The sequence below is a fragment of the Phyllobates terribilis genome, unplaced genomic scaffold, assembly GCF_046119375.1.
Source record: "Phyllobates terribilis strain yellow unplaced genomic scaffold, ASM4611937v1 Scaffold_8__6_contigs__length_399053987, whole genome shotgun sequence".
In the NCBI taxonomy this organism is placed as follows: Eukaryota; Metazoa; Chordata; class Amphibia; order Anura; family Dendrobatidae; genus Phyllobates; species Phyllobates terribilis.
The window spans coordinates 278,640,775-278,665,565 of record NW_027362768.1 but is presented as its reverse complement, the minus strand read 5'-3'; the positions used below and the strand labels follow the sequence as shown (position 1 = coordinate 278,665,565).

General features: G+C 43.8%; 1 protein-coding gene across 1 annotated transcript in view; it reads right to left on the bottom strand.

Annotated features, from left to right (window-relative positions):
- Positions 1-314: 314 nt before the first annotated feature.
- BAIAP2L2 (BAR/IMD domain containing adaptor protein 2 like 2) overlaps positions 315-24,791 on the bottom strand; it is a 141,601-nt gene continuing 117,124 nt past the window's right edge. Inside the window, exons 11-14 of the mRNA XM_073644288.1 lie at positions 8,536-8,592; positions 7,799-7,958; positions 2,569-2,609; positions 315-783 (exon numbers count right to left, since the gene is read on the bottom strand). Coding sequence (XP_073500389.1) covers positions 708-783; positions 2,569-2,609; positions 7,799-7,958; positions 8,536-8,592 — 334 coding nt within the window. The 3' untranslated portion in view covers positions 315-707. The remainder of the gene's footprint in view (positions 784-2,568; positions 2,610-7,798; positions 7,959-8,535; positions 8,593-24,791) is intronic.

The window sequence follows — 24,791 nt, the reverse complement described above, 5'->3', positions numbered from 1 at the left end:
CATGCATTTAAGGAAAAAAATAAATAAATTGGCCCCAGAGGTGTACAAGCTGATGAGAAAATATCTTGATGTACACCCAAAACTGAAATATTATCAGAGTCCACTAGATGGCAGTGTAACAATGTTTAGGTCCTCATCTTTTTATTTTTTTTCCCCTGGTTCCTCTACAGTCGCTAGCAGCAATATGTTCACATATATCATACATAGAATAGTGTGACCCCTTATTGCTGACGTTATTAGGGATTTATGTAGAGAAGAACAGTAATAAACTTCTGAGTATTAAGCATGTAAGGCAAGAAGCTCATCCGGTTTTCTAATATATTAATCTTTATTTACATCCATCAGTATTTTGCTATAATCACTTCTTATTAATATATATATTTACAAGGTATTTAAGTGTAAGTCACCAAATCTATTATATTTCTGCAAACTCCACAAAATGGTCATTTTCACAGAAGCAACAAGGAGATGACATCATCCACAATAAATCCAACATGAAGATCTGATTGGAGATATTTACAATCGCTGGAACATAAATGTACAACATGTGCAATAGTTTCCAACCTATGGATACAAACTGGAAGTAGGTTTATATATTTAATGACACCTTTATGGCTATTCGTGATTAATAGGGCTTCATTTTATTGTTGTACCCACTGGACTCCGGGAAAATGGTGGCATGATTCAGAAATATGAACCATCTTGTCTCACCGTATCAGAGGAGCAGATCGATCATTAGTTACGGTGGGACGGAGCTTTACCGTTGCAAACGGATTTGTTCCCCTGGTAGAAAGTAAAAGTGAATTAAAATGGAAGAATTGCCAAACTTAACACAAGATTATTGGATATAGATTTATTTTCTTATTTCCTAGGGACAACATTAGGTGTTTAGTCTGCATAAAATGTCTTACTACATTGCAAAGCAGAGAAAAGACTGCTCCAAAGAAAAAAAAGAAAAGCGACTTAAAAAAACGAAAATGATGAATCGGGCCCTTTGTCTATTACATAGATACAGAACCTAGCACCTCAGCAGAACCTGACATCCACAGTGTAATATTTTTTTTACTTAAAGGGGTATAATAAATTTTTGCAAACAAGCTTGGAGCAGATTCATCCTTGTTTTTTTTTCTGTAACAAAAATTGTTCCAACAGTGACTTTTTTACCTGCGTCATATTCCTTATTTAAAAGGGAACTTGTTTTGTCCAGAAACACTATTTACCTGCAGTTAGAGGGTTAGTCTGTAGGTAGATAGGATGGGGCCATGTTCACATGTTGTGTTTTTTTTCAGCATTTTTTAATGCAAATTAAAAGCTGCATTTTACAGTACAAGCCGAAGCTACGATATTTCAGAAACCTCATGCACACACTTGTTGTTTTTTGTTTTATTTCCTGACTGAATTGGAAAACTGTAGCATTTTTGAATTTTGTAGGATGTCAATTCTTTCAGCATTTTTCACCCATAGAAAGCAATGAGAGTGCAAAAACGCAACTAAGCATTTTTGCAGCGTTGTTTTTTTTTTTTGAGTGAATAAAACTAATTTCTCTAAACAAGTACTATAGACAAATCACAAGAGTAATCTGCACCAAAAAAAATGCTGCAAATATGCTGAAAAATGGGCTTTTTGAACACTGTGCTTTTACTGCCAAGAAAGCAGGTTTTTGCTGCTGGAAAAAAAAACGCAGCAAAAATGCAATGTGTGAATATAGCATTAAAATACTAGCTGGCTGCTTTAATGGAAGCATGTCTACAGGGAGGAAATTAAGTTTTATACTGCAGCCGCTCGCTTCCAGTCAATGGGGGGGGGGTACAGGGAGCGGTTATAGTCACCGGTCACTATACTGTGAGTGCAGATGTAATCACTGCCTGACACATTGATAGTCTGCTGTGCATACACATTACACACACTGCACACACACGCTGCACACACACGCTGCACACACACGCTGCAGAGCAGGCGGTCAGTAAAAGTGTCGGGCAGTGATTACTCCTGCCTCACTGTATAGTAAGTAGTGACTGGAATTTCTCCCTGCACTGGTGGAAGAAGATGAATTACTGCAGGCGGTATGAAGAAGGTTCTTTTATTAAGACAACGCTTTTCGAAAACTGATGTTGTACTTAAGTAGAAAAAGACAAATCTTGACTTGAGAAAGACGTCAGTCCGGCTTCGAAACGCGTTGTCTGAATAAAAGAACCTTCTTGATACCGCCTGCAGTAATTCATCTTCTTCCTCCAGCGCAGTCTATTTTATCAGTGATTTTTATTCCTTTTTTGGACATTTCACCTGGGGACTCTCCCCAGCCACGATGGAGCAGTAGGTGGATCTTTTAACCCACTATCCCTAGGTGAGCAACACCTTTTTACCATTTTTTCTCCCTCCTTACATAGGGTCAACTTATTGTGTGCGCTTTCCCCGCAGCTCTGTCTAAAAAGGGTAAACTCTGCATAGAGTTTGCTTGCTAAATATATTTTTTTCCATTTCACTTTCCATACATACAAGGTAGAGACAAAAATATATTGAATTCTACTTTCCGTTTATATCAAAATACTTTATTTTAGCTGGACTTACTTGGGAAACAGATTTCCGCGCACCCCTTCTTCTCCAGACTTCTGAGATTAAAAAAAGCACACAATGAATAACACATAGACATATACATAACAAACACATGCAGATATACAGTACTGTGCAAGCGTTTTATACAGGTGTGGAAAAACTGCTACAAAGTAAGAATGATTTCAAAAGTAGAAGTATTTTTATATCTATTAACAATGAATAAACAAAAGAGAAATCTAAATCACCTCAGTATTTGGCGTGACAGTCTTTTTCAAAATAGCATCAATTCTTCTAGGTACACTTGTACTTAAACACAGCTTTTGAAAGAACTCGACAGGGAGGTTGCCCCAAACATCTTGGAAAACAGACCACTGATCTTCTGTGGATGAAAATCCTCAAATCTTCAATGTTGCTAATTTCTTGGTGTCTTTAAAGAAGTTGGCCACAACTTTTTTTATGCCCTTAATGTATCCTCCCAGGGCCCATAAGTATATTTGTAAATACCTTCTGTTGCAGGTTCTGCCTGTGAGCGGGGCTATCGCTGGCAGCTGACATGCATCACGTGACCCTGTGCTGATGACAAGTGAGGCGTGACTCAGCGCTGGGGTCCCTGCGGTGACTGCTGGGTTGTGGGCGGGGTTTCCCCATGCGTCACACCCAGCATCCACCGTGCGCTTTCCCAATGAATGGGGAGAGGGAGAGCACGCAGTGGATGCTGGGTGTGACGCGGGGGTAACCCCGCCCACAACCCAGCAGCCACCGTGGAATGCGGAAGAGGGACCCCCGGCTGCAGCCTGGACTTGTCAGCGGATGTCAGCGCTGGCTGCAGCCGGGGGTCACGTGCTGCCTGTGAGCGGCCAGTGATAGCGCCGCTCACAGGCAGTAACTGCAACACAAGGTATTTACAAAAACACTTATGGTTATGGGCCCCAGGGGGATACATTGGGGAGGGGATAATAAGTAGTGGACAACCCCTTTAATGCTGAGATATACAGGCACAGTATATTACTTATCCATCATGCAGAACAATCAGGGAGGTGTCTGATTGGCTTCAAATTTATTCTGCACCAGGACAAAGACAGCAAACAAACAGCCAATATCATTAAGAATTATCTTCAGAGTAAAGAAGAACAATGAGTCCTGGAAGTGATGATGTGGCCCCCACAGAGCCCTGATCTCAGCATCATCCATCCTGTCTGGGATTACATGAAGAGACAGAGATTGGCGTAAGCGACATCCACAGGAGTTCTGTGGTTGGTTCTCCAAGATGTTTGGAATAATCTGCCTACTGAGTTCCTTCAAAAACTGTGTGCAAGTACAAGTTTACAGAGAAGAATTGATGCTGTTTTGAAGGTAAAGGGCGATCACAGCAAATATTGATGTGATTTATATTTCTCTATTGTTCATTCACTCTGCATTTTGTTAACTGATAAAAATAAACAAATTATCACTTCTATATTTGAGAGAATTCTTTCCACGCATGCCAAAATCGTTTGCACTGCAAAAATGGAGCCACTGCAAAACATTGTCTATGCCCTGTTATTTACTGACAGACTTTTGGCATGTGGTGTTCTAAGGGAAAGCAGGTTCATGCAATAAAGGGACAACGTTACATTTGTCATAACTAGGCTTCTATTGGTGGCAGAGCTCAATGTGCATGCTTGGGATTAAGGAATAGTTAAAGGGGATGTCAAACCACAAAATCCACACAGTAAATTACATTTAAATGATATAATTTACTGATATAGGTCAATGGCCTCATGTGCCCCAATCCTCTAGTAGATCTAGTTTAGGGTCTCGGCAGCTTTACATCCAGTCCCAAAGCTTCATGCAGCATACTGGTTCCTGTTTTGGCACATGACCGGAGCAGTGTGCAAAAGGGGCTATCTGACTACTCATTTCAATGGCTAAGCCAGCCTCCTTCACTCACAGCTCTGATCATGTGCTGACATAAGAAATACTGTCCAAAGAAATAGAAGTAAAGCTGTTGAGACCTGGGATAAGAGGTTCCAACAGAGGGCGTGGGGCACCTGGCGTAATTAAACCAGGGATGAACCTACCATGGGTGCAGTCGCACAGGGGCCCAAGAGGTAAGGGGGGCACTACCACCTCCAAAGCAGGTGGAATTGTGCATTATGGTGAGATATTACACTGAAAAGGGACTATATATTGTTCTTGCATAGGGGCCTCTTCTGTCTGTGTCCACCCTGAATTGAACTATATCATAGTTCTACTACATAGAAATTACATTATTGACACTTGGGGCACAGTCAGCCGGCCCTATAAATCAGATCCCGGCACTCACGTGTTGGTGGTTAATTCGTTTATTCCACAACTCACAATTTGTTTATTTGAGTTGTGGAATAAACTAATTAACCACCAACACGTGAGTGCCGGGATTTGCTTTTCCTAGAACATTACTTTCCACATGCACCACCCCAGCTGTACGGAGTGCCGACTATATTCTCTTGGCCCTATAAATCAGACCAAGATCGGAACACAGTGCACGGACTGGCCGGCGTCTCTGCCGACCCAAGCGTGTCAACTGCATAGAAATATATGAGGCTGGCACGCTCGGGTCCGGAGAGCCACAAGCCAGTCCAAGCATTGCGTTCCGATCTTGGTCCGATTTATACGGTTGTCATACGGTACCCCAAGTGTCAATAATGTAATTTCTTTGTATCTGCTATGCCTAGCGAAACCACACACCCACGACCCACGCCCTGCAGTCAGATTCTTCACGCCGTGGACTCTTATACATGTATAGATCTAACCCCACTTCTATCACAGTTTGGGGACCTCCATGCAGGGTTGCAGACAAGGATCATACATTTAGCAGTCAGAGCTTTCATCCTGTATCCACCAGAAGTGTGGCTCAGGTGTCATAGATGTGAGGATGGAGCTAAAGGGACCCTGCTGGGAAGAGAGACGAGTTTGAGAGTATGTGGGGTCCGAGGTTATAAAAGTAGGGGGGAAAGGATGAAAGATCATGGGGAACTTACTGACTGTATAACCATGCAGTGTTACACCGTGCCATTACTGACCAAAGCCTTCTGTAGGTGGCAAAAATCCCATTTTTACCGGAATACATGTGCTTTTGTCTTAAAGAGTAACCATCGTTTTCATTTTCATTTTTGAAAATAAACAACTTTGTATTATATATTTTCAGAGAAATCTGCTTATTTCACATTCTGGATTGATTTTTCACTCTCAAATCACTGGTTAAATGCGTGTTCAGTGAAGAGAGATTTTTCCATTACTGAAATAGGAGAAGACAGTTGGCGCTTTTAACATTACATGCAGGGGGAGGAGCTGGAGGCAGACAGACATTCTGCTGCAAGTTCTCCTGAAATAACTGTTACTGTTCTTCATAGGATTCTATAAGCACCAACTGTCAAATCCTATCTCAGTAATGGGAAAATCTGTATTCATTAAAGGCAGATTTCATCTGAGAATTGAGAAATGTAAGAATGAAAGATCAGTTCAGCAGGAGAAAGAAGCGGATTTCACTAATAAGATAAATTACAAAGTTTCTTATTTTCAGGTGTACTATATACAGTGGGGAAAATAAGTATTTGATACACTGCTGATTTTGCAAGTTTTCCCACCTACAAAGAACGGAGAAATAAATATTTGATCACCTACCAACCAGCAAGAATTCTGTCTCTCACAGACCTGTTAGTTTTTTCTTTAAGAAGCCCTCCTACTCTGTACTTATTACCTCTATTACTTGCACCTGTTTTAATTCATTACCTGTATAAAAGACACCTGTGCACACACTCAATCAATCAACCTCTCCACCATGGCCAAGACCAAAGAGCTGTCTAAGGACACCAGGGACAAAATTGTAGACCTGCACAAGGCTGGGATGGGCTACAGGACAATAGGCAAGCAGCTTGGTGCAATTATTAGAAAATGAAAGAAACACAAGATGACTGTCAATCTTCCTTGGTCTGGGGCTCGATGCAAGATCTCACCTCATGGGGGAAGGATGATTCTGAGAAAGGCAGAAATCAGCGCAGAACTACAAGGGAGGACCTGGTCAATGACTTGAAGAAAGCTGTGACCACAGTCTAAAACATTACCGTTAGTAACACACCACGCCGTCATGAATTAAAGTCTTGCAGGACATGCAAGGTCCCCCTCCTCACGCCAGCACATGTCCAGGCCCGTTTGAAGTTTGCCAATGACCATATGGATGATCCAGAGGATGCATGGGAGGAGGTCATGTGGTCAGATGAGACCAATATAGAACTTTTTGATATCAACTCCACTCACCGTGTTTGGAGGAAGAAGAAGGATGAGTACAACCCCAAGAACTCTGTCCCAACCATAAAACATGGTGGGGGAAACATCATATTTTGGGGGTGCTTTTTTGCAAAGGGGACAGGACAACTACACCGTATTGAAGGGAGGATGGATGGGGTCATGTATAGCAAGATTTTGGTTAGCAACCTCCTTCCCTCAGTAAGAGCATTGAAGATGGGACGTGACTGGGTCTTCCAGCATCACAATGACCCGAAACACACAGCCAGGGCAACTAAGGAAAGGCTCAGTAAGTAGCATTTTAAGGTCCTGGAGTGGCCTAGCCAGTCTTCAGACCTGAACCCAATAGAAAATCTTTGGAAGGAGCTGAAACTCAATGTTGCCCAGCGACAGCCCCGAAACCTGAAAGATCTGGAGAAGATCTGTATGGAGGAGTGGGACAAAATTCCTGCTGCAGTGTGTGCAAACCTGGTCAAGAACTACAGGAAACGTCTGACCTCTGTAATTGCAAACAAAGTTTTCTGTACCAAATATTAAGCTCTGTTTTTCTATTGTATCAAACACTTATTTCATGCAATAAAATGCTAATTAATTATATAAAAATCATACAATGTGATTTTCTGGATTTTTTTTAGATTCTGTCTCTCACAGTTGAAGTGTACCTACGATAAAAATTACAGACCTCTCCATTGTTTGTAGGTAGGAAAACACGCAAAATCGGTAGTGTATCAAATACTTATTTTCCCCACTGTATGCATACAAAAAAATCACAGTTACACAATTTATTCCTCAGTCTCTACATTAAATCGGTCATTGTCAGGGAAGATGGTCTAGTTAGTACTGGAGTGTTTATGGGCCACTTGGTTGCAAAGTATGGCTTGTGGATTGATGAAGGTGCAGTTACATGCGTTGAATCAGCGTTTTTAATAAATGTGCTTTTAGTCCCTTGTGTGAGTCCCAGGTGGACTCCTGCACTTACTTTTACACTGTTGTTCATTGGAGGTGGTGGAGGAGCTGCATTGGAAGCTTTGGGGATAAACCTCTGATCTGCGGCATTCTGCTTGTAGTCCGGCTGTGGGATATTGTTCATACCATCCAGGAGATCGTTGGCACTGTGTGCACTACGTAGCATGGTGGGCCTGCACAGACAGATTAATACAGTAGTTATAGCATATCATATATAAAACCATACTTACTGCAGCGTGATCATTAGGATTGCTCCATAGTTACCAACAAAATAATGTTGGACAGCAATCACCAGGTGTAGAAAATATGGAAACAATTCCTTTATTGCTCCATGCATAAAGCAGTTCAGACCTTTCTCAAGCTTAAGAAAGACAGGAATAAGCTTAAGAAACCTGAACTGTCGAAGCGTTGCTTTGTTATGTGCATGGAGCAATAAACGAATTGTTTCCATATTTTCTACCCCTGGTGAGGGCTGGCCATCAATTTTTTGGGGGGGATTATATGTAGATCAGAAAATTCTGGTCTTTCTTGTGGCCACTTACAATAAAGAGGGCTCTGAGAATATATATATATTTTTTTTTGGGTCCATAGTTACATCATTAGTAGGGTTGAAAAAAAGATACATGTCCATCAAGGTCAACTGAAGGATAGGGGTGGATAAAGTGAAGCAGTATAGATGCAACCATTACTCTAGCACAATACTGAAATAAGAACAGCGCCCATCCTTATAAATCATGACGTGTGTCTTGCCTGGAATTAAAATCTGCATCCATAGATTTTACATATGCCTCAGGAAACCAGCCAGTCCTATGAAGACAAAAGGGGAGGACAATTAGGGATAAGTTGCAGTAAGGAAAGCCGGTCCTATATAATATCAATTTATTATCTCTACTTACTCAAGTGAGTATTTGCTGGCCTACTCTGTTCAATGTTTATATCCGGCCAAAATCAGAGCCAATATCAGCTGATCGGTGTTGGACCCCACCGATCTCATACCAAACACTTATCCTAAGGATAAGTCATCAATATCAGGTGACCGGAGAACCCCTTTAAAAGGAGATTTAACCTAAGGCTGGCCATACACTTAGGTGTTGTCTTATTTGGTTATCACCCCTGACCTCGGCATGTGTGCTCATTAGGAAGAGAGGAATCTGCCAAACACCTTTGGGGGCAGATTATCTCCCTGAGAACAAAAAGTTAAGGAACTTTAGACCTAACTTGTCCAAATCTTTCCCCTTGCCTACGGTGAGCTTTAAGGACCCCATACACATTAGATTAAAGTTGGCAGCACCTGCCGATATCAAAGGGTTTGGCCGTCAGTGTAATGTGTATGGGGGCCCCGGACAGATGATGTCAGGGAAGAGAAGGATCCATCATGTCTGATTTCAGATTCCTTTTTTTCTCAAGAGATGAGTTGCCAGCAAAGATGTCTGTCAGTGGCTTTCTCGTAGAGAACACAGGAGCGCTCGGCAAAGTGAGCCATCTTGAGAGAGCCGGCCAAGATAGCTGCCAGAAGAACGATGGTTTAGCCAAAAGGTATCTAAAATGTATGGGAGCTTTAGACTTGCCATACACATTAGAAAAGTCATCTAATCCTGCCAAATTCAGCACAATTGTAAAACTATATAATCAATAGGGGAAGCCAAAGTGTTCCCTAACTGAGGATGTCCTGGGAAAAGAGGGTATGTTTGATGTCAACATCCCCGATCTAGTGTTCCCATAGGAGATGAGATATTCCAAAGGGCTAATTCCCCTCTATCCACTGGAATACACTTGTTTTCTTGGTGGAATCTTGAAAAATATCTCAGGAACAGAAAACGGATGTTTCCAAATATTCCTTTATTGCATCATCATAGAAAAGCTACAAACAAGCTATGGCGACATTTATATTACAGAAGGAGAAAGAAGTGGGAGTTCTGCAAGTCCCGGCTGTAAGTATGGAGGGGTATGTGGAGGGGATGCCTAGAGCTGGGGCAGTATTATTTATATGCATAGTAACCTTAATAATCTTATATCTATACAAGACTTTTGATTCTATTTACTTCAGTCCTGGTATAAAATAAAACACAACATCATTGATTGGTTTATTTCTGCTATTATATGTATTTTGTGAAAATTGCAGCTTTTGTAATTCATGCTTTAACAGTATTTAACCCATGTTGATATGGCTACTAGCACCTAAGCAAGTACTTTACGAACTGGGGTATTACAATTAGGTTGCCTGCTGGTAAGAAGATGAGATGCCTTGTGTGTTCTCTCCGAGTCAACCATCCTTCGATCCAAGACTTGAATGTTGATTGGCCTGGTTACAATACCAACATCATCAAGTGGGGTAGATGGTTATACCTAATGAACCGGATGCGTTTTGCCGTGTGATGGCTTCATATTTTGCAGCCATTTTCTAATGCCGCTGTTAGATAATATGAGAAGATGGTGCATCCAGTGAATGGGAAGTTGTCTATTAGCTGACCGCATTATGGGATGAAATTGGAGTTAGCGCCATTAGATGCCAGAAGGGAAGACGGAAATGCCCACATGAGGTAGGTCGCGGTTCAGCGTTGTTACAATGGCAGTGGTAGAGGTTGTTTGACAAACCCTAAATCGCTGTGGTTGGTATGAGGTTATGGTCCTCACGAAATAATAAACACCAGATAGGTTGTCAGGATGACTTACATAAACTACGGATAAAGAAATATGATCTAATGGCCAGATCGAGCACAGACAGACCTATATACACTATCCCTGTACTCAGTTATGAATGGTTTTATCACAATTTTATTGAATTTTGATGTTTTTACTTATATTGATATGATTGTTTTTAGTGGCCATGTTAATGGAGTGTGACCAGGAGGAAGAGGAGTAGTTGCTGTGCTCTGTAGATGTTCTACATGTATTGTGAAGTTGTTTCTTATAAAGGGAATCTGTCACCAAATTTTTGCTACCAAATCTGAAAGCATAATAATGTAGAGACAGAGACCCTAATTCTAGTGAAATGTCGCCAACTGAGCTGCTTAGTGTAGTTTTTATAAAACAACTGTTTTATCAGCAAGAGATTATTACTAGTGTTGAGCCACCCCCGTAGTGTTCGAGTTCGGTTCGGTTCGTCGAACACCCGTATGTTCGCCGAACTCTTCGTCGAACTGTTCGTCGAACACCTTCGAACACCGTTAAAACCAATGGCAGGCAAACAAAAACACATAGAAACACATAGAAAACACTTCAAAGGTGTCCAAAAGCTGACAAACTGCTCAGAAGACACAACTAACACATGGAAAAGTGACAAGTACATATAGTCATGCGAATAGAAAAGAGGTGGAGGAGTAAAAGGAGGGGGAGACACAGATATAGGCATGTCATGCCCTTCTAAAACCAAAAAAGTGCGAAGCCGACATGGCCAGTCCGTTCCTGCCCGTGCGACCTCCGTGTCGCCGGGTTTGTGCCAGAGCTGCGGTGGACCCTGCCGGCCAGCCCCCCTCTCCCAATACTGGTGGCTGTCCGCTGGTGGGTCGAGCGAGCCCCCCTGCGGTAGAGTCAGGTTTCTGTAATTTGAATGAGTACACTTTAAGTCCTTTTACAAGGATCTATTGGAGGGCAAGTCTCATGCCAGCAGCCGCGGTAATTCCAGCTCCAGTAGCATCCAGTAGTGCTCTTCACTGAGTGTCCCAGGGGCCCGAAGCATTTCCTTTGAAAAAATTAAGTGTCCAAACTACAGGTGGTGTAGCTTGCTTAACAGCTAGGTTAATCCGCTGACTAGCAGACACTGCTACTAGGCCCAAAGTATTGCTTGGGCTAGATGCAGTTAAAAATTTGTAATTAGATACTCTCGTTGGATGCTGAGAAAACATTCCATAGAGTCTCCTGGCACGCCATATATTATTCTCTTAAAAATCTTGGGGTAGGGGACCCTTTTATAGCCAAAATCATGGCCCTGTATCGCAATCCGTCAGCTAGGCTGAAGATAAATGGAACATTATCATCACCTTTCATAATTACCAATGGGACAAGGCAAGGATGTTGTCTGTCCCCTTTCTTATACATCCTAGTGATGGAGCAACTGCTCTCATCAATTCACGATAACCCCAATATTAGGGGGATTGAGGTGGGAGGCACCGAGTACAAGTGCTCTGCATTTGCTGATGATGTCCTAGTATATATCACTCAACCACATATATCCATCCCTGCTGTTATGGCTGAAATAGATCACTTTGGTACATGGTCAAATTTTAAAATCAATGCAGCGAAGTCTGAGGCCCTCGATGTCTCCCTCCCCAAATCCATACAGGATTCCATCCAGTCCAACTTTCCCTTTGCCTGGCCCTCACAGGGTATCAAATACTTAGGAATTCGTATTCATAGAGACCTCTCCCGTCTATTTTATCTTAATTTTGGGCCCTTTATTGAACAACTCCATAGAGATCTTACTTCTTGGACGGTGAAGGATTTTTCCTGGTTCGGCAGAATAAATATACTAAAAATGAAAGTCCTACCTAAACTCATACCTCTTCCAAACCATTCCCGTGGTAATTCCCTCAAATTTTTGGAAAAGACTACGCAGTAGCTTTTGCAGATTTATCTGGGCAAGTGGGCGTCCACGCATTCGGGGGGACGTTCTGATCAGACACAAACAAAAGGGGGGCCTTAGCCTTCCGGATTGTAGAAGATATTACATGGCAGCAGTACACGCTAGAATCCTGGACTTCTTCCATCATTCGGAGGGGAAATTGTGGGTCAAAATAGCTCAATCCATTTGTCCTAAAGCTCTTACCACTCTCCCATGGTGCGGCCATTTAATTGTCCCCTCTCTTGGCCTCATGTCATATAGTACTTATGCCACTGCTTTGGCTTTGAGATCCCAAAAAAAAGTTTATCCTCAATCGACCCCCAGGGCCCCTTGCTCCCGATTTCAGATAATCCAGATTTCCCACCAGGACTATCTGCAAATAGATTTCTCGGTTCAAATAAATCCCATCCGATATTATTTTCTCATGTCATCTCCAATACTTTGCTGCTCCCCCGTTAATGACTTGTTACAGGGAAGAGCCACTTCCCCGAAGGCTAATTTTGAATATAGCCAGTTACAACACTTCTATTCAACTGTGAAGAAGCGCACACATCTTCATAGAGATCTCACAAACTTTGAAAAATTGAGCCTATCATTGTCACCCCCTACACACTCCATCTCCCTACTGTATAATCTCCTCATTGCCCAGGTAACTGACAATAGGCCAGGATTCTGCGGTGCATGGGAAAGGGAACTGGGGAAGTCCTTCTCTGACTCACAATGGGATAAATGTTTCTTCCTAACACATAAAACCTCAATAGGGTCCAAAGCTCAGGAAACCTCCTTCAAAATTATCTCTAGATGGTACCGGGTACCAGCAGTCCTTCATAGATGGTATCCAGTAGTCTCAGATAGATGTTGGAGATGTGGGGAGGGGGAAGGGACAATGTCACACATATGGTGGGCGTGCCCTATAATAAATGCATTTTGGGCAAAGGTGGTTCCCATGATTGAGAAAATAACTGGTTTGACTATCCCTGATACGCCAGAAGCCCTCCTTTTATCAATGTTACCAATAAGTAGTTATAAAAGGTCATCAATAGGCTACCTAATACAGGCGGCTAAGAATGTCATTCCACGACACTGGAAAAGCAGAGACCCACCCACTGTGGAGGAATGGTTTGCCGAGATCTCCCTCCTTAATAGGATGGAGCATCTGATTGCCATCTCACCGGCTGATGTTGATAGATACTGTGTGATTTGGAGGGATTGGATTGATTTGCAAAACTCTGACGCCTACCATCTAGCCCTCAACTAAAGTTATCCGTGATGTCGGCACAACAATGATCATAATCGCACTCTATTGATTGGTGGTCTGCCGTGGTCCGCTCCCTCTCTCTCTATCTTTCATATGGAAAAATACATGCTTGATCTGGATATTGATGGAAAACCCTCCCTGTACCCCCCAATGTACTGTTGTTATGCATAGATTTATAGTTATACTACCCCTTTTACTATGTATATTGTATTTTCTTGTACTTTTTCAACACAAAAATAAAAAAAAACTTGAATTTGAAAAAAAAATTGTAATTAGATCTACAGGCGGTGGCTACTCCGCTGACTAGCAGACACTGAAGCTTGGGAGCATACCTCTGATTCCCAGGATATAGTATGAGTAAACAGCTCTTCAGACTCAACCATCTGTGTTACCCCAAGCCATAGTGTATGTAGTTTCTTACGGTTAAAAGGGGGGGGGGAGACCCGACCCACCTGGAATTGACGATGGCAACGTCATGTAAAACACAGCAAGGGGACTCCAAAAAGAGTCTCCATTTGTTCCCAAAATTGTGGCACAGACACCACTTAAGTGGCATCAATTGTCCCAGAGTTGCTTAAAATGGTTGGTGAGGTGATTTTCCAAAATCCTCAAGCTTTTAGTCTCCCCAGAATGACACAGGTGGGGCAGATGGTGGTTGTCCCGGCCCGCTAGGCCGCATTGTAGCACAGTGAGCTTCGCACTGCAACTTATGCTTCATATCCATGTGACGGTTCATGCATGAAGTACTCAAACTATGGATTTTTGGGCCTCTACTTAGCTTTTGGTGACAAATGTTACAGATAACACGAGTTGGGCCATCCTTATCGATCTGAAAAAATGCACAGGCTATGCAAGGTTTAGAGCCCATGCGACTCTGCTACTAGCAATACTATCAAATGATTCGCTGGGTTAGATGCAGAGCGTCTGGGTTTGGTTGGGGGTCCCCACAGTCTGCCTAGGCTAGATGCAGTTAAAAATTATTATTAGATACACAGGCGGTGCAGCTTGCTTCGCAGCTGGGCTAATACGCCCAAAGTATTGGTAGACTCTATACTAAATAAGGAAGGATTCACTGACTGTGGTGGCCCCTCCGCGGGCCGTGTTGATTGGTGGAGATTTGGTGGATGATTATAGGAGAAAGCTCCTTAATAGAGAAAGTTGGTGGATTTATACTTTAAATACACGTGTACCAGCGGGTTTAAACATCAGACATGATTTGATGTATCATTATGAGTGATCATTTATAGATTATTATTATATATACAGTACAGACCAAAAGTTTGGACACACCTTCTCATTTAAAGATTTTTCTGTATTTTCTTGACTATGGTAATTGTACATTCACACTGAAGGCATCAAAACTATGAATTAACACATGTGGAATTATATACTTAACAAAAAAGTGTGAAACAACTGAAAATATGTCTTATATTCTAGGTTCTTCAAAGTAGCCACCTTTTGCTTTTATGACTGCTTTGCACACTCTTGGCATTCTCTTGATGAGCTTCAAGAGGTAATCACCGGAAATGGTCTTCCAACAATCTTGAAGGAGTTCCCAGAGATGCTTAGCAAATGTTGGCCCTTTTGCCTTCACTCTGCGGTCCAGCTCACCCCAAACTATCTTGATTGGGTTCAGGTCTGGTGACTGTGGAGACCAGGTCATCTGGCGTAGCACCCCATCACTCTCCTTCTTGGTCAAATAGCCCTTACACAGCCTGGAGGTGTGTTTGGGGTCATTGTCCTGTTGAAAAATAAATGATGGTCCAACTAAATGCAAACCGGATGGAATAGCATGCCGCTGCAAGATACTGTGGTAGCCATGCTGGTTCAGTATGCCTTCAATTTTGAATAAATCCCCAACAGTGTCACCAGCAAAGCACCCCCACACCATCACACCTCCTCCGCCACGCTTCATGGTGGGAACCAGGCATGTAGAGTCCATCCGTTCACCTTTTCTGCGTCGCACAAAGACACGGTGGTTGGAACCCAAGATCTCAAATTTGGACTCATCAGACCAAAGCACAGATTTCCACTGGTCTAATGTCCATTTTTTGTGTTCTTTAGCCCAAACAAGTCTCTTCTGCTTGTTGCCTGTCCTTAGCAGTGGTTTCCTAGCAGCTATTTTACCATGAAGGCCTGCTGCACAAAGTCTCCTTTTAATAGTTTTTGAAGAGATGTGTCGGCTGCTAGAACTCTGTGTGGTATTGACCTGATCTCTAATCTGAGCTGCTGTTAACCTGCGATTTCTGAGGCTGGTGACTCGGATAAACTTATCCTCAGAAGCAGAGGTGACTCTTGGTCTTCCTTTCCTGGGGCGGTCCTCATGTGAGCCAGTTTCTTTGTAGCGCTTGATGGTTTTTGCAACTGTACTTGGGGACACTTTCAAAGTTTGCCCAATTATTCGTACTGACTGACCTTCATTTCTTAAAGTATTGATGGCCACTCGTTTTTCTTTACTTAGCTGCTTTTTTCTTGCCATCTCTGGGAACTCCTTCAAGATTGTTGGAAGACCATTTCCGGTGATTACCTCTTGAAGCTCATCAAGAGAATGCCAAGAGTGTGCAAAGCAGTCATAAAAGCAAAAGGTGGCCACTTTGAAGAACCTAGAATATAAGACTTATTTTCAGTTGTTTCACACTTTTTTGTTAAGTATATAATTCCACATGTGTTAATTCATAGTTTTGACGCCTTCAGTGTGAATGTACAATTTTCACAGTCATGAAAATACAGAAAAATCTTTAAATGAGAAAGTGTGTCCAAACTTTTGGTCTGTACTGTATGTTCCTTTTTTCTTCTTTTCTTTTGGATTATTTACATTTATATGCATTGTTTCTATGCTATACGATTTTAACATGGTATGTGTTTAAATTTCTGATTAACTCAGCCTTGAACAGGTGCATAGCAGGACATGACATATAAATACCACTTCCTTGCTGTTTTTTTGCTATGCAATGAATAAGAACCTTTAGTTCGAAACGCGTTTGCTGTTCTTCTCCAAGGTGGACTTTTAAAATATTTTTTGTATGACCCAATAAAAAGTGGATTTTAGAAGATTTGTTCAGCTGGATCTTCCTGGTTCCTCATGTTCGTCTGGTAGCACTCCTGGCTCCGTGCTGTTGATCTTCTAGGTGGGTGAGCTGATTTTTTCCTTTCTTTTTCTGCCATGTGGCGATTGGTCATCCACTTTCGCTGCCCCTTACTCAACGAATTCACAAACATCTCCCGTCGGTTTGGAGCCCCATTATGCCCAACCAAAAACATAGGCCCCACAACTAAAAAAAATCGTTCTTAGGCATCGAAATCAACACCACAGCAAGGTTGTTCCGCCTCCCATGGGAAAAAATACCAAAACATTACACCTGATCTAGTTTTTTTGCGCAGTATGGAAAGTAACACTACAGCAGATGCAAGTATTACTAGGTCTCCTCGTGTTTGCGAGCCGGGTTATGCCAGTCGGAAGGGTTTTTTCTCTTCATTTATCGCCCGCAACAAAAGGGGCATCTAAACCAAGTCATACAATCAGAATCAACAGGCAGCTACGGGCGGACTTAGAGGTGTGGAAAACCTTCTTATAATCATTCAACGGTCACACGTTATTTATGTCAGCAGAACAGTCCAACATTGAACTAAGATTATTCACCGGGGCGGCAGAATCAGGCGGATATGCAGCGATACTAAATAACCAATGGTGCACAGGCTTATGGCCTCCGTATTGGGCAGAACAAGTGCTGACAAAAAAAACAGACACTCCTGGAACTGTTTCCAATAGTGGTAGCAATAGAAATATGGGGCGCGCGCCTGGCTAACAAAAATATACTCTTCATAACAAAAAACACCAGCCTAGCGCACTTCATTAATAATATGGCATCATCGTCTAACCCAGTGCTAGGCCTACTACGCCGGCTAGCATTCCTGTGCCTAAAACACAATGCATGGGTCCGCGCTAGCCACGATGCTGAGGGGTCTAACGCTGCTGCTAACGCTTTATCACAATTCAATTGGCAGATTTTCACAGAGCTCCTCCCCAACGCCCACCCATCGGGCAACAGTTGCCCAGCCGCCCTATGGGATCTAGTGGAGAATAGTTGATGCCATTAATCAGAGCGTCAGTTGCCCCGTCGATGTGGCAAGCATATGGTAAGGCATGGGAACAGTGGACACGACTAGTAGCAGGCAGACGGGTTGACCAATGTGAACAAGCCAGATTACAAGTCACCATAGAATTTCTCCACCAGCTAATGATGAGGGGCATATCAGGGGCGTCAGCGCAGCGGTGGCTGACCGGAGTAGCATTTCACTTCCAACTACTGAAATGGGGACATGTGACAAAGAGATTCATCATCAGACAATCCATAAAAGGGTGGAAAAGGGGTCAGCCAAGTCAGGAGTGTAGACGTCCCGTCCCGTGTCACTAAAACTGATTTCTCACATCATATCCCTAACACCATTAACATGACACTCACAATTTGAAGCAACACTACTGTCTACTGCATTTGCGATCGCCTTCTTCGGGGCGCTATGCATAAGCGAATTAGTCCCTCAATCCAAAATTAACACCAGTGGAGGCTTATTACACCAGGACATAGTCATAGCCAATAATGCAATACGTCTACGCATACGCAAATCGAAAACGGTTCCAGCGGGCAGGGGCACTTGGATACTTCTACAACCCACAAATGGTACGCTGAGTCGGGTAACAATAGTAAAAACATATATAACCATCAGATCACAAAGTAATTTCTTCCTATCACACATTGTTGGAACGCCATTATCAAGATACCAGTTCCAAGCTATATTTAATAAATGCATAACATCGGCAAGGAACCACCCCAAAGATTATGGGACACACTCATTCCGCATAGGCGCGGCCACGGAAGCAGCAAGAGCAGGACTGTCACAAACGGAAGTTCGGAGGATAGGGAGATGGCGATCCACGTGTTTGGCGAGATACATAAGACCGGACTTGTTATCCTAACGTGGTTTGTTTCATTTACAAGTGACGCTAAGCCAACAGTGTGGGTGATAGGCCACTCGTATATATATATTGTGCAGAAAAAAGGGCGAAAGTCTGCCCAGGCGGGAGGAAATTTGAGTTTCATAACACATATTTGAACTGGAGAGGTATTAGAGGCCTGCAATGGCCACAGGTACTAATGGAGGTAATCAAGGTAGGGAGAGAGGCAAGAGGTCCGGTCATCTTAGTTATACAGGCCGGGGGAAACGACCTAGGTTATCTCAAGAGCACATAACTAATGGCAATAATGAAACTAGACACTGAGCGCTTCAGAGAATTTTTCACAAAAATAGTCAGAGATTGTGCCGAGCGCGGTATGGCAAGGTGCCCGAGACATCACGGCCATCGAACGGACAAGGCGGTTAATAAATATTTGGATGGCAAAATTTATAAGAGACAGAGGCGGACAACTGGAAGGAGATAAAGCAGGCCTCATACGGCCCGACTGTGTTCACTTAATGGATATTGGACTGGACATATTCCTGTCAGGACTCCAGGACGGAGTGGAACAAGCGTTAAGAGTGATGGACGGGGGTCAGAGTCCTGCATACGAGTACGCAGGATCCTCCGTGGCCTGGAAATAGAAAGGACATGCTGGAGAGTTACACTTGTTGGCCAACTTGCCGTTGTGGAGACTGGAGACACAGGGCATGCTGCAACAAGCTGAATTATTTTAGAAATAAAATGCATTTCTAATGTAATGAGTATAAACAGTTAATAAAGCTGTGACCGATCCTCACCCATCCAGTTGTAAGAGTTACATGATTGTATTGTCAATGAAAGGGGGGCGGTAGGGGGCTGAGCGTCTGGGTTTGGTTGGGGGTCACCACAGTCTGCCTAGGCTAGATGCAGTTAAAAATCATTATTAGATACACAGGCGGTGCAGCTTGCTTCGCAGCTGGGTTACTACGCTGACTAGCAGACACTGAAGCTTTGGAGCAGACCTCTGAATAAACAGCTCTTCAGACTCAACCATCTGTGTTACCCCAAGCCATAGTGTATGTAGTTTCTTATGGTTAAAAGGGGGGGGGGGTTGAGACCCAACCCACCTGTAATTGACGATTCCAACGTCATGTAAAACACAGCAAGGGGACTCCAAAAAGAGTCTCAATTTTTTCAAAAAATTTGGGGCACAGACACCACTTAAGTGGCATCAATTGCCCCAGAGTTGCTTAAAACGGTTGGTGAGGTGATTTTAACAAATCCTCAAGCTTTTACTCTCCCCAGGATGACACAGGGGTAGAAAAGTCCTTGCGGATCCATGATTTGTTCATCTTTATGAACGTGAGTCTGTCTACATTGTCAGTGGACAGCCGTGTGCGCTTATCTGTCAGCACACCACCAGCAGCGCTGAACACACGTTCAGAGAGAACAAAAATTATTATTAATTTGAAAGCTGGTGGAGCTTAGTATAGATGGCCTAATAGAATGAGTACCACACACTGCTACTATGCCCAAAATTATTTTCCAGACAAGATGCAGCTAAAAATTATTAGCAATTTGAAAGTTGGTGGAGCTTAGTATAGATGGCCTAATAGAATGAGTACCACACACTGCTACAAGCCCAAAATTATTTTCCAGGCAAGATGCAGCTAAAAATTATTAGTAATTTGAAAGCTGGTGGAGCTTAGTATAGATGGCCTAATAGAATGAGCACTACACACTGCTACAGGCCCAAAATTATTTTCCGGGCTAGATGCAGCTAAAAATTATTAGTAATTTGAAAGCTTAAAATGGTTGGTGAGGTGATTTTAACAAATCCTCAAGCTTTTACTCTCCCCAGGATGACACAGGGGTAGAAAAGTCCTTGCGGATCCATGATTTGTTCATCTTTATGAACGTGAGTCTGTCTACATTGTCAGTGGACAGCCGCGTGCACTTATCTGTCAGCACACCACCAGCAGCGCTGAATACACGTTCAGAGAAAACGCTGGCTGCAGGGCATGACAAGATCTCCAAGGCGTGAGTGGCGAGCTCCAGCCATTTATCGAGATTGGAATCCCAAAAAGAGCAAGGGTCCAGTGACACAGTCATGGCTTCGATGTTCACTTGGAGATACTCCTGTACCATCGTCTCTAGGCATTGACTATGTGTCAGACTTCTTGTCTCCTGTGGCCTTGCAAAGGATGGGCTAAAAAAGTGGTGAAAGGATTCCGCAAAATTGCTGTTACCAGCAGATACTGTGTTTCTGTTACGGTTTGAGCGCTGAAGACTCGACAGTCCCACGGTTGTCAAGTTAGAACTGTGAGATTCACTACGTGCACCACTGGTGTTTTGTGGAAAAGCACATGTAAGATTCTGCAACAGTCTCTGCTGATACTCCTGCATGCGTGAATCCCTTTCTATGGCAGGAATTATTTCGGCAAATTTACTTTTGTACCGGGGATCTAAGAGTGTGGCAACCCAGTAGTCAGGATTATTTTGAATTTTGACAATTCAAGGGTCATGTTGCAGGTAGTGCAGCAAGAAGGCACTCATGTGTCTTGCGCATCCAGGAGCACCAAGTCCCTGTTGTGTTGGTGACGAGGTAAGAATCATGCTTCCTTCCTCTGCCCTCTCCCCCCAGCCTCGCACAACAGAAATGTGATCAAGGTCTCCCTCATCTGATGAGTATTCCATGCCCATCGCCAGTTCGTCCTCCACTTTTTCCTGGGTTCCTGCACCTTCCTCACTAGTTTGGCTGCTACCATGCGCCCTGTTTAATCCCTCTCCCCCACCCTCCCATGCCTGCCGCCTTGGTGCTGCCGACCGTCTGGACCTTGCAGATGTTAGCCCTTCCGCATACAACTGCTCCTCCTCTACTTCCTCCACCTCCTCTTGTCCCACCACCTGACTCCGAATTCTGTTTAACATGTGCAGCTAAAAATTATTAGTAATTTGAAAGCTGGTGGAGCTTAGTATAGATGACCTAATAGAATGAGTACCACACACTGCTACAGGCCCAAAATTATTTTCCAGGCAAGATGCAGCTAAAAATTATTAGTAATTTGAAAGCTGGTGGAGCTTAGTATAGATGGCCTAATAGAATGAGTACCACACACTGCTACAGGCCCAAAATTATTTTCCAGGCAAGATGCAGCTAAAAATTATTAGTAATTTGAAAGCTGGTGGAGCTTAGCATAGATGGCCTAATTGAATGAGTACCACATACAGCTACAGGCCCAAAATTATTTTCCAGGCAAGTTGCAGCTAAAAATTATTAGTAATTTGAAAGCTGGTGGAGCTTAGTATAGATGGCCTAATAGAATGAGTACCACACACTGCTACTATGCCCAAAATTATTTTCCTGGCAAGATGCAGCTAAAAATTATTAGTAATTTGAAAGCTTAAAATGGTTGGTGAGGTGATTTTAACAAATCCTCAAGCTTTTACTCTCCCCAGGATGACACAGGGGTAGAAAAGTCCTTGCGGATCCATGATTTGTTCATCTTTATGAACGTGAGTCTGTCTACATTGTCAGTGGACAGCCGCGTGCACTTATCTGTCAGCACACCACCAGCAGCGCTGAACACACGTTCAGAGAGAACGCTGGCTGCAGGGCATGACAAGATCTCCAAGGCGTGAGTGGCGAGCTCCAGCCATTTATCTAGATTGGAAGCCCAAAAAGAGCAAGGGTCCAGTGACACAGTCATGGCTTCGATGTTCACTTGGAGATACTCCTGTACCATCGTCTCTAGGCGTTGACTATGTGTCAGACTTCTTGTCTCCTGTGGCCTTGCAAAGGATGGGCTAAAAAAGTGGTGAAAGGATTCCGCAAAATTGCTGTTACCAGCAGATACTGTGTTTCTGTTACGGTTTGAGCGCTGAAGACTCGACAGTCCCACGGTTGTCAAGTTAGAACTGTGAGATTCACTACGTGCACCACTGGTGTTTTGTGGAAAAGCACATGTAAGATTCTGCAACAGTCTCTGCTGATACTCCTGCATGCGTGAATCCCTTTCTATGGCAGGAATTATTTCGGCAAATTTACTTTTGTACCGGGGATCTAAGAGTGTGGCAACCCAGTAGTCAGGATTATTTCGAATTTTGACAATTCAAGGGTCATGTTGCAGGTAGTGCAGCAAGAAGGCACTCATGTGTCTTGCGCATCCAGGAGCACCAAGTCCCTGTTGTGTTGGTGACAAGGTAAGAATCATGCTTCCTTCCTCTGCCCTCTCCCCCCAGCCTCGCACAACAGAAATGTGATCAAGGTCTCCCTCATCTGATGAGTATTCCATGCCCATCGCCAGTTCGTCCTCCACTTTTTCCTGGGTTCCTGCACCTTCCTCACTAGTTTGGCTGCTACCATGCGCCCTGGTTAATCCCTCTCCCCCCACCCTCCCATGCCTGCCGCCTTGGTGCTGTCGACCGTCTGGACCTTGCAGATGTTATCCCTTCCGCATACAACTCCTCCTCCTCTACTTCCTCCACCTCCTCTTGTCCCACCACCTGACTCCAAATTCTGTTTAACATGTGCAGCTAAAAATTATTAGTAATTTGAAAGCTGGTGGAGTTTAGTATAGATGGCCTAATAGAATGAGTACCACACACTGCTACAGGCCCAAAATTATTTTCCAGGCAAGATGCAGCTAAAAATTATTAGTAATTTGAAAGCTGGTGGAGCTTAGTATAGATAGCCTAATAGAATGAGTACCACACACTGCTAATATGCCCAAAAGGTTTTACTTGGCTAGGTGCAGTAAAAAATTTGTATTACATACACAGGTGGTGTAGCTTGCAACACAGATAGGCTACTCCACTGACTAACACACACTGCAAGAGGCCCAAAAAGATTTGCTTAGCTAGATTTAGCCAAATGCTGTGAAAAACACTTGCACAGCACTAAAACAGACCTGCCTGGCAAAAAGTGATAGGAACTGATGTAACCTAGCCCTCAAAAGGGCTGCAATTACAACTAGTCACTACTCCCAACCTATCTGTCTATTTAAGAGCACAGACCTGCCTGCTAAAAGTCATAGGAAATGCTGTAACCTAGCCCTGAAAAGGGCTGCAATTAGAACTAGTCCCTACTCCCAAGCTATCTGTCTATTTCAGATAAAATTCGCTTGCAATTCACACAGTTATACTGTATAGCACGCACACAGCAGCAGCGGTGCCGTCTAACACTCAGCTGCAGCAGTGAGAAAATGGTGGCGACGGGGAAAATGGCTGGGTCTTATAGGGCAAGGACATGTGACTTACACAGCCAATGACACATGCCCTTGCTTGTGTGAAAAAAAGCACTTCGCTCCGTGTGTGTGTAGCGCCCCGAGGGTTCGGCCGCTACAGGGGTATTGCACCTCTGCCAGAGGTGTGATATTCCACTCCCGGGTAAGGATGGAGTGTGGACCAGGGCTCAGTTAGCTGGATGCATCACACACACCCCATTTCCGGGGGACAGCTCAACGGTGGTCCCATTTATACAGTAATGCAGGCACGACAGACCATGTCCCTGGCTGGAGTGGGGAGGGGGGAGGAAAACCCAGTGATGTAGGAGCAGAAGGGGACGGTTTCTGTAGCATAGGAAGGAGCTCATTGGGTGCTGGTCACCTGAGCTCACACTCAGAGGGGAGGTATAAAAGGTGGGCACCATCTTAGGACAGCAGTCAGTTCAGACAGTCAGTGAGAGGAGAAGACAGGGAGCGGAGGCTCTGTAGGAGCTCTGCTCAAAGGCAGGCCTAGGGTGAGGGCCGCAGCCTGGGAGGAGAAGGAGAAGCAGGCCTGGAGAAGAGGCCGACGGAAGGAGGAGAAGTGACAGAGAAACAGAAGGGCTCAGAAACAAGAAGGCAGAAGGGACCCTAAGGACCAACGTGAAATCGGGTGACGGGTCAGGCAAGAAAAGGGTACCGGATCCCAAATTGGTGGAGGTAAATTATCCCTCAGCCAAGAACCGGAGGTCGTGATCATCACTTGGTGCGACCCCCTGCTAAACCTTGCTAGGAAGGCACCATATAGGATAGCGGGAAACGGGGCCCACGTTTACCCGCATAGATCCGCGGCAGCTGGACAAAAGCTTGGTCACTGGTGGGGCACGAGCCAGAGGAAGGATAGAAGGGAGTCCTGTGCCATACTCCTGAGTTGCCTGGGAGTTGGCCGAGCCCCTCACCTGGTGGACGCAGCACGGCTCGTGCAGTCATTACCCGTGGAAGTGACTTGGAGTATACGAACTGTGAGTAAAAGACCCTGGCCTGCAA